This window comes from Petromyzon marinus, chromosome 85, assembly GCF_048934315.1.
Source record: "Petromyzon marinus isolate PM22_M1 ecotype Great Lakes invasive population chromosome 85, UKy_Petmar_22M1.pri1.0, whole genome shotgun sequence".
NCBI lineage: Eukaryota > Metazoa > Chordata > Hyperoartia > Petromyzontiformes > Petromyzontidae > Petromyzon > Petromyzon marinus.
In genome coordinates this window covers 5658523-5668310 of record NC_133750.1, presented here as the reverse complement: position 1 = coordinate 5668310, position 9788 = coordinate 5658523, and the positions used below count along the sequence as shown (strand labels likewise).

The window sequence follows — 9788 nt, the reverse complement described above, 5'->3', positions numbered from 1 at the left end:
CGAGTTAAGTGTGTTCAACATCTCTCTGTCCGTCTGTGTCTCTGTTCGCCTCTGTGTCTCTCTCTGCCTGTATCTCTGTCTTTGTCGTCTCTGTATCTGTGTTTCTCTTGTCTGTCTGTCCGCCTGTCTTGTCTGTGTGTGTCTATCAGCGTCTGTCCCACCGTAGTCAACGACTGTCAGTAGCAGCACGCGTCCGTTCAGCTCCCACGGCTACACGCCACTCAAACTTGCTCCCAACACAAAGACAAAGATCCCCCGTATAGCCTGCACAGAATGTCATGGCAAGTGCTGTTAGTGAGCACCTAACATAAAGACAAAGATGCCCTGTATAGCCTTAACAGACTGTAGGGGCAAGTGGTGTTAGCGAGCACCTATTAAGGGTGGGACGGTACACGAGGGGGTGGGTGGCCAGCACCACGCCCGGCCGCCTTTGTCTCCCTAGTGGCGATGTTTACACACCGCACCGGGTACTCGTTTGAGGCCGAGTCGACGTAGGGGAGGCTCAGGACCGGTTCAGAAAATCGTCACTGGCGGTGTTGGCCACGAGCGGGAATGGAACTCGGCTGGTCGGGTGCGGAGCGCAGCGCTCACCACGTCACTGCCGCTCCCCTTCTGTCAACAAACTTGAACTGTGACCCCGCTCTCAGACGTCACCGCTCAGCGTGACCTCAACGGCGTCGAACGTCTCGGGGGAGGTGTGCCTCGCTAGTGACGTCATGTCACCCATAACCGACCGCCGCGCTCTTGAGCGTGACGTCACCGCCGCTCGGCCGCTGCCGATAACTGTTCCAGTGCCAATCCTTATTTGGGCAAAGCCACGCCCGGTGACTGGCGGCTCATTAACATAATGTATTCGTGAAAGCCGTCGCGAGTTTATTACGGTGGGTTCGGCACCCACGCCCCACCCCTCCACGTCTGGGCCGGGCTCATTAGCATAATTTATATACGTTAACAGCCGCTCGTTGTGGGAGGGGAGGGTCTTGTACTCTGCAAATGACGGCATGTCACCTGCTGCTTCGTGACGTCGCGAGGTAACAGGAAGTTTCCGCTCCGCGCCTGCACTGAAATCGCGGTTGTTGTGGTGGTGGTTGTGGTGGTTGTTGTTGTTTACCGAGGTAGAGCCTCGCTCTCTCTCGTAGGGATGTCAACTGAGTAGCAGCGAGCATGGAAGCGATGTCCAGGTTGGAATTTTACAACGCGGGGCCTTGCCTCCTGCCCTCGCCTGATCGCGTTTGCTTCAATTCTCTTGCTTAATTTAGCAATCTTTGGAAGAACGTAATCAACCAGGCTATGCGTTAATTGTGTGTTGACCGACTCTCTGTGTTGCATTGCATTACATTTACAAATTTTACTCAGTTTGTTTGATTAAGTGTGCTTTCTCTCTCTCTCTCTGTGTCCTCGTGTTGTCGCGCTTTTATTTCCTGCAGTCACCAAACCTCCAAATCTTTCATTGACACAAGGCCGTAGTCATAATATATAATAATAATAATAATTATTATAATATTTATAATACAATCATAATATATTATAATCATTATAGTATATTATAATATGTAATAATATATTATAATATATCATGATAATTATATATTATAATTATTAGATATGATAATAATTATAATATATATTGGGGGACATCACCTCCCCAATGTTGACTCCATGGCTACGGCCTAGCATTGACTTGTTAATTTCTCTACCCCCCCCTCTCTCTCTGCCCCTTCTCTATTTAAGGCCTCGACACAGCGGCGTTGTTTCTCTGTGTCTGTGTCATCTCTCTCTGTGTCTATGTGTGTGTCTCTCTGTGAGTCTCTTGTGTCATCTCTCTCTGTGTGTCTATGTGTCATCTCTCTGTGTGTCTATGTTTTGTGTCTCTGTGTGTCTGTGTGTGTCTTCAGGAAAGGGCGGTCCTGCACAGATGCCATATTTTCTGTCCGTCTGCTACAGCAGAGGTGTAGGGAATTCCAACAAGACCTACATCTCTGCTTTATTGACCTGGTCAAGGCCTATGATACCATCAATAGGCCTGGGCTCTGGGTCGTTCTTCGTGCTTTTGGAGTACCTGACCCTCTGCTCACGATCATTAAGGACCTTCATGATGGTGAGCGGGCCCGGGTAAAACTACGTGGCCGGGAGTCAGAGCCATTCCCTGTACACCTTGGGGTGCGACAGGGATGTCCTCTGGCTCCCACATTATTTAACATCTATTTTGACCACGTAGTTCGTGAAGCCTTCAATAGCTGTACCGGGGGAATCTCCATATGGTACAGATATAATGGGAGGCTGATCGATGCCCGGGTGCGGTCAAGGGATGGCTCCCTATTGCTCAACCACGTTATGTATGCTGATGATTTGGTAATAGCTGCTCAGTCAGAGGAGGAGTTGGAGACGCTGCTGCTGAGACTGGAGCATGCCACTAAGAGGTGGGGCCTTACCATCAGCCCCACCAAAACTAAGCACCTGCCTGGGTATTTTGTACCATCGGACACTCCACCCCCACAACTCACAATCGGTGATGGGGCAGTTGTGGAGAGAGTGGAGAGTTTCCCATACCTGGGCAGTGTGCTTATGACTGGCTCCAGTTTAACAGCAGAGGTCTCACTCCGAAACAGTCGAGCGGCAATATCTTTTCATCGGTTGCGTAACGCTGTGTGGAAGCTACCTGGTCTGTCGCTCCGCACTAAGCTTCAGGTCTTCTCGGCCACGGTCATTCTCTCCCTTCTCTACGCTTGCGAAACGTGGACCCCCCTAATGGAACATCTTCGCCGGTTAGAAACATTTAGGCTGGCCTGCCTACGATCCATCCTGGGTTAAACCAGACTGGATTGTGTGAGGAGCTCACAAATCCTTGAAAGATCTGGGCAAGGTCCCATCGGTGAGCTCCGGCAGGCAAGGCTGCGATGGCTGGGTCATGTAGCCCGCATGCCCAGCCACCACACGCCGAAACAGCTTTTGTTCGGCCGGATTGAGGGGGCTAAGCCGGCGCGGCACGGGCTAGAGAAGAGATGGAGTGATGTGGTACAGGCGGACGTGGAGCTGAGTGGACTTGCCGAGGAGGCTCGTGAAGGAGGCTCGTGAAGGATGCTACTGGGCAGTTGGAGGTAGTCGCCCTCCAACAACAACGGAGGGCGGAGGAGCGACGCTCAGAACAACGAGCGGAGCGCCGGGTGGCTAAAGCACAGCAGGTTGGCACAGAAGGGGGCACAGGTGGTGCATCAGCCAGTAATCTCAGTCAGTCAACCCGTGGCACCTGGGTCTGCCCCGTGACCTCCTGCCAGCGGGCGTTCGACACTTCACGTGGCCTCAGGGTGCACATAGCCTGGCACAAGCGTCGTGGTGATGTCACCGCCACTTAGTGGCGAATGGCGGTTGTTGTTGTTGTGTGTGTCTCTCTGTGTGTCTGTGTGTGTCTCTCTTTGTCTCTCTCTGTGTCTGTGTGTGTCTCTCTCTGTGTGTCTATGTGTGTCTCTGTGTGTCTGTGTCATCTCTCTCTCTGCTTATGTGTCTGTCTGTGTATCTCCGTGTCTGTGTTCTGTCTCAAATTTAGCAATCTGTGGAAGAACGTAATCAACCAGGTGTGGTGTTGACTGTTATGTTAGCCGACTCTCTGTGTTGTATTGCATTGTATTTCTAAGTGTACTAGGTTTGTTCCCTCTTTCACTTGTACCTGACTAGCTTTACTACCCGGCTTTGCCCGGGACTTGGATTTTTGTCGTGGATTAAAACACGGCCTACGCGGAGTGTTTGGGTGGGGATGCGTGACGTCAGCAGGCACACTGCGTAATGCTGCCGCATGATGTCACCGCTCACTTGCGTGCAAAATATATGCATTATTGCGCCCCCCCCCCCAAATACAAAAGTCTACTTTTATACTTTTTGCATTGTGTAGTCTGGAAACTATCCACATGCCAAATTTCAAGTTTGTTGCATGTCGGGAAGCATGCTAAACATTTCGAACTGCCACCGTGTGGCATATTATTACGTACCAGGGACTCTATGAGAGGACAACAGTCCGAGTCCATAATTGGCAATAAGTAACGGCAAAGCAGTTACAAGCGACTCACAGAACTGTGCGCAGTTGCGTATACAGCACACGACTTCCCTGAAGGCAAACACCTTCAGCGACCGTGATGCCGATTACACACGTCGAATAAAAAGCAAGGGACAAGTCCTTACTTACTAACAACTCCTTACTTACTAACAACTCCTATCATTTTTCATTGCTGGAGGGGTTGCCCCCCTCTACCTGAAAATCCTGGCTCCACCTCTGAGTGTGTGACAGTTTCAAGTTTGTATTTGCAGTAAAGTCTATTAACTCTATTGAGCATGGAAGTGAGCTCAAAACAGTAGTTTATTTTTGTTTTCCTCTGGAACTCTTTGTAAATAACAAAAAGTCTATTTTGATTATTTTTGCATTGTGTACAGTTTGGAAACTACCCACATACCAAATTTCAAGTTTGTTGCATTTCGAACAGACACATTCACAAATTTCCCTTTTATATTATAGACTAGCTTTACTACCCGGCTTCGCCTGGGACTTGGATTCACCACTCTAGACGCGTGGCGGTGTTCACTCTAGACGCGTGGCGGTGTTCACTCTAGACGCGTGGCGGTGTTCACTCTAGATGCGTGGCGGTGTTCACTCTCTACATGTGGAGCGGAAACCAGGGGATCGGGAAAGAAATCCACTCGACCACCGGTGGAGAGAGAGAGAGAGACAGGCAGCCTCGGCTGTGTTGATTGATCCTCAATGAATTACTTGGTGGAGTGAGGAAGCATTAATACTGAGCAGGTGAAGGTGGCCAGGCGTTGGTCTGGACACACCACCACCTGTGAACCATGCAGTGTGACAGTGGCGGAGCCAGTGGGGGTGGGGTGGCATGTGCCCCCCCAACGATCCGATCGAAATCCATAATTTCGATCAGATCATTGGGGTTTATTAGTAACTAGCTTCACTACCCGCCTTTGCCCGGGACTTGGATTATTGTCTTGGATTAATTTCATATTCCTTTATATTTCACTGAAAAACCCTGACAAAATGTATGCTTGCAAGATAGAAAAAAGCCGAAACAAATCAATTTGACTAAATCGGATGTTTTCACTGAAGGAAATTCAACCTTAACCCACTTCTACGTAAGGTCCATTTTGGCCACTCGGGAAGGGAATGACGTGGCGAGCTGAACATAGCGCATTCACTTCGAAATTCCAGACAGCATAAGCTGTGAAAATGTCATCACACCAGAGCTCAGCGTTGGAGAGTTTTTGCTGCTTCACACAAAAAACAGATGTAATTTTTGTTGTTCGCACGGATATGTATTGAAACTCCGAGAAGCCCGGCACGCTGTTAACAGCTCTAGAAGTACGGCACGCGAAGAGCCATATGGTAGGGGTAAGCATTGCAGAGCGCTTAACTCAGGTGTGTTGCGGGTTGACGCCACACACGTCATGGTGATTTCTCCCCCCCCCCCCCCAAAAATGCAAAAGTCTTATTTTATACTTATTACATTGTGTACAGTATGGAACCTACCCACGTGCCAAATTTCAAGTGTGTTGCATGTTGGGAGGTATGCTAAATATTTCGAACACACATACATCCACAAATTTCCCTTTTATATATAGACTAGCTTTACTACCCGGCTTCGCCCGGGACTTGGATTCACCACGCCCGGACTGTTATGTTAGCCGACTCTCTGTGTTGTATTGCATTGTATTTCTAAGTTTACTAGGTTTGTTCCCTCTTTCACTTTTACCTGACTAGCTTTACTACCCGGCTTTGCCCGGGACTTGGATTTTTGTCTTGGATTAAAACGCGGCCTACGCGGAGTGTTTGGGTGGGGATGCGTGACGTCAGCAGGCACACTGCGTAACGCTGCCGCATGCGGGTAACATCACAGTGAGCGGTGACATGATGTCACCGCTCACTTGCGTGGAAAATATATGCATTATTGCGCCCCCCCCCCCCCATATACAAAAGTCTATTTTTATACTTTTTGCATTGTGTAGTCTGGAAACTATCCACATGCCAAATTTCAAGTTTGTTGCATGTCGGGAAGCATGCTAAACATTTCGAACTGCCACCGTGTGGCATATTATTATGTACCAGGGACTCTATGAGAGGACAACAGTCCGAGTCCACAATTGGCAATAAGTAACGGCAAAGCAGTTACAAGCAACTCACAGAACTGTGCGCAGTTGCGTATACAGTACACGACTTCCCTGAAGGCAAACACCTTCAGCGAGCGCGATGCCGATCACACGCGTTGAATAAAAAGCAAGGGACAAGTCCTTAGTTACTAGCAACTCCTTAATAACAAGTCCTTACTTACTAGCAACTCCTTAATAACAAGTCCTTACTTACTAACAATTCCTTACTTACTAACAACTCCTATCATTTTTCATTGCTGGAGGTGTTGCCCCCCTCTACCTGAAAATCCTGACTCCACCTCTGAGTGTGTGACAGTGTCAAGTTTGTATTTGCAGTAAAGTCATTGAACTCTATTGAGCAAGGAGGTTCTATCGAAACAGTAGTTTATTTTTGTTTTCCTCTGGAACTCTTTGTAAGAATGGAGTCAGGAAGTTATCACAGCACACGTGCAGCTGAAGGCAGAACTGTTCATCCCAGCATTCTAGGACATCTGTGCCTGGCTTTACACCTCTAAGTTACGAGTGAACATTAATTCATGCATTTCTGCATAATACAAATAGTACTATTTTCAACACCGTTTGCTATGTCAGCTGAATTTAGCTTTCATAAATATTCCTTTTGAAGCCAGACAGCCGAAATTGTTTGCTAGGAGTTTTGGGTTAACATTCATTTTGAAGACACTAGGGCTTCCAGGCATGTTTATAACCATTTGCCCTCTCATTGTGTGCCATAACAGCCCGTGTGATGAATTTGGGACACTTTTTCACTATATCATGAATATATTAATAAGTATAGACATGTTAGTCATGTGTTACTGTGTATTTATGCATTCCTCTGTGCATCGATACTGACGTGTAGATGGTGTGGATATTCTTTTTTCTGTCTGCAGCTGTCACTTCCTCTGTCGCTTCCTCTGCACAATTTGTCTGATGGAGCAAAGGCACTTGGCGCAGCTCAGTACCACAAGGCAACAATGCGACCGGTGTGCATACTGCATGGATCGTCCTGCACATTTGACACGGCACAAGAGAACTCACACAGGAGAGAAACCCTTCAAGTGCAATGTGTGTGGGAAGGTGTTTGTACATTCATCTGCTCTTGTAGAACACCAGAGAACACACACGGGAGAGAAACCCTTCAAGTGCAGTGTGTGTGGTAAGGCGTTTACACATTCATCTGCTGTTGTAATGCACCAGAGAACACACACGGGAGAGAAACCCTTCAAGTGCAGTGTGTGTGGGAAGGCGTTTACACATCCATCTACTCTTATTAAACACCAGAGAACACACACGGGAGAGAAACCCTTCAAGTGCAGTGTGTGTGGGAATGCATTTGCACGTTCATCTACTCTTATAAAACACCAGAGAACACACACGGGAGAGAAACCCTTCAAGTGCAGTGTGTGTGGGAAGGCGTTTACACGTTCATCTACTCTTGTAGCACACCAGAGAACACACACGGGAGAGAAGCCCTTCAAGTGCAGTGTGTGTGGGAAGGTGTTTGTACATTCATCTACTCTTGTAGCACACCAGAGAACACACACAGGAGAGAACGCCTTCAAGTGCAGTGTGTGTGGGAAGGCATTTGCACAGTCATCTATTCTTGTAGAACACCAGAGAACACACACGGGAGAGAAACCCTTCAGGTGCAGTGTGTGTGGGAAGGCGTTTGCACGGTCATCAAATCTTCAAACACACCAGAGAACACACACGGGAGAGAAACCCTTCAGGTGCTCTCCGTGCGGGAAGGCGTTTGCACGTTCATCTGCTCTTGTAGCACACCAGAGAACACACACGATAGAGAAACCCTTCAAGTGCAGTGTGTGTGGGAAGGCGTTTGCACAGTCATCAAATCTTCAAACACACCAGAGAACACACACGGGAGAGAAACCCTTCAGGTGCTCTCCGTGCGGGAAGGCGTTTGCACAGTCACTACATCTTCAAAGACACCAGAGAACACACAAGCATCAGAAGATCCACCAGGAGTGGAGTCTGATATCAGCTTGTGAAAGTCAAAGTGCCGCAATGAGCCCATCCCTGATAAAACAAGAACTGGAAGAAAATCCCAGCTTGGACACTTTTAAAGGTATCGAGGTGAAACATAAAGAGGTGAAATGTGAAGAAGTGATGGTGAAGAGCGAAGAAGTGAAGGTAAAATATGAAGATGAAGATTCAACTCCAAAATGGGACCTTCACATCGATGGAGGCAACGTGAAGCAGGAGGAGAATTCTGACTATGAGGCAGAGCGAGGCAACTCCCAGCAGTTTGTGGAAGTGGAGGTGTGGGTGGACTAACTCCGAGACGATACAAAGTCAAATGGAGACTCGGTAGATGTGTAAGCCTGAGACGATGTCGCTCCAATAGATGCACCTTTGTCACAGGCCTTTAATGACAAGAACGTGAAGTTGAACACTCAGTTCCTAGGTGCAACCTGCAGGGTAGAGCAGCCAGTCTTTGTGGACCTGTGGTTTGCATAGATGTCTAACAAGGAGCGACAGCAACTCGGAGTTTTGTATCGTAGCTCGTCTCAAACACGTGAAGAGCATCCCCAAGTAGCAGCTGCCCCTGTGTGGCACAAGGTGGTGGCCCTGCACCGGCCTGCATGTGGACAAGAGCCTGTCAGTAGGGGGCGATGTTTGATGTGGCGTCTTAGTTGTGGAGTTTGTAGGTAATGTTTAGAATTTGATCAATTTTGACCCAGACGCCATCATGCAATGGCCTACTCATTTTGAATGGCGCAATAGTATGTTGTACATAAACTCTTAAGCAGGTGCGTATTTTTTAAATAGCTTCTTGTTAATGCAGTATATTTCAGTGCAGTAATACAATTTTGTTAAAATTACTCAATTTAGAATTAATAATTGTGTGTGTACATGTAACATTTTGTCTGTAAGGGTCAAACATTGAATAAGTGATGTTAGGACAAAGTTTGTGTTTTGGAAGTAACCTGTACAGATAACAAGGCATACCACTCAAAGTTACACGTATAGGAGGTACACTCTCTACAACACGAATTATAATTTTGCATTTCGTGCTGACGTAGATTTTGTCTAGCACTAGAAATGCTGCTTGCTGATTAACGTCTGGATGTTGACAACCATCGGTTGACCGCCTGCGGCGCCCCTCACAACCATTTACGACCTTCGGCCAGGAAAGTCACCAAAAAAATTGCACACGAACGACGCATCCACGCAAGCTCCCGGTGCTCAGTTTTGAAGTTTTAAAATGAAACAACTTTGAATTGTATTATTTTTATTAATTAGATTATTTTATTTCTTCATTAAAATCTCATGTATAATTTTACATCTGGAAGAGTTAATTGAAAACGACATTTCGTGTGAATTTTCTCTCGTCGTGAAGTAGATGGCCTTGCCGGGGGTTCGGTTCGATGCGGACTTTCACCTGGTTGGGATCGTGGCCGTGCCAGAAGACCGCCGTCTGCAGATCGATTCCAACGTGATCGAACGTCTGCCCCTGCGCCTCCGTCGTTCATGCAGGGGGCTAGTAGGTTTACAGCGCCCCCTGCATGGAAACGACAAAGTGCAGCGTTCATCACGGACAGATGAAGTTGTGCGCTTATATAAAGGAGTATAGCCGTGGGTTTTCAAAGTACCTTCGTCTTACAGAAATCAATTTCGCGTGATCC

The 9788-nt window shown here is 47.7% G+C and overlaps 1 protein-coding gene across 1 annotated transcript; it reads left to right on the top strand.

The window, feature by feature from the left end:
* The first annotated feature begins 1057 nt into the window (after positions 1-1057).
* LOC142907921 (uncharacterized) lies at positions 1058-9445 on the top strand. Its single transcript, XM_076057913.1, has 2 exons — positions 1058-1181; positions 7032-9445. The coding sequence occupies exons 1-2, from the start codon at positions 1165-1167 to the stop codon at positions 8434-8436; spliced, it is 1422 nt and encodes a 473-aa protein (XP_075914028.1). The 5' UTR covers positions 1058-1164; the 3' UTR covers positions 8437-9445.
* Positions 9446-9788: the final 343 nt, after the last annotated feature.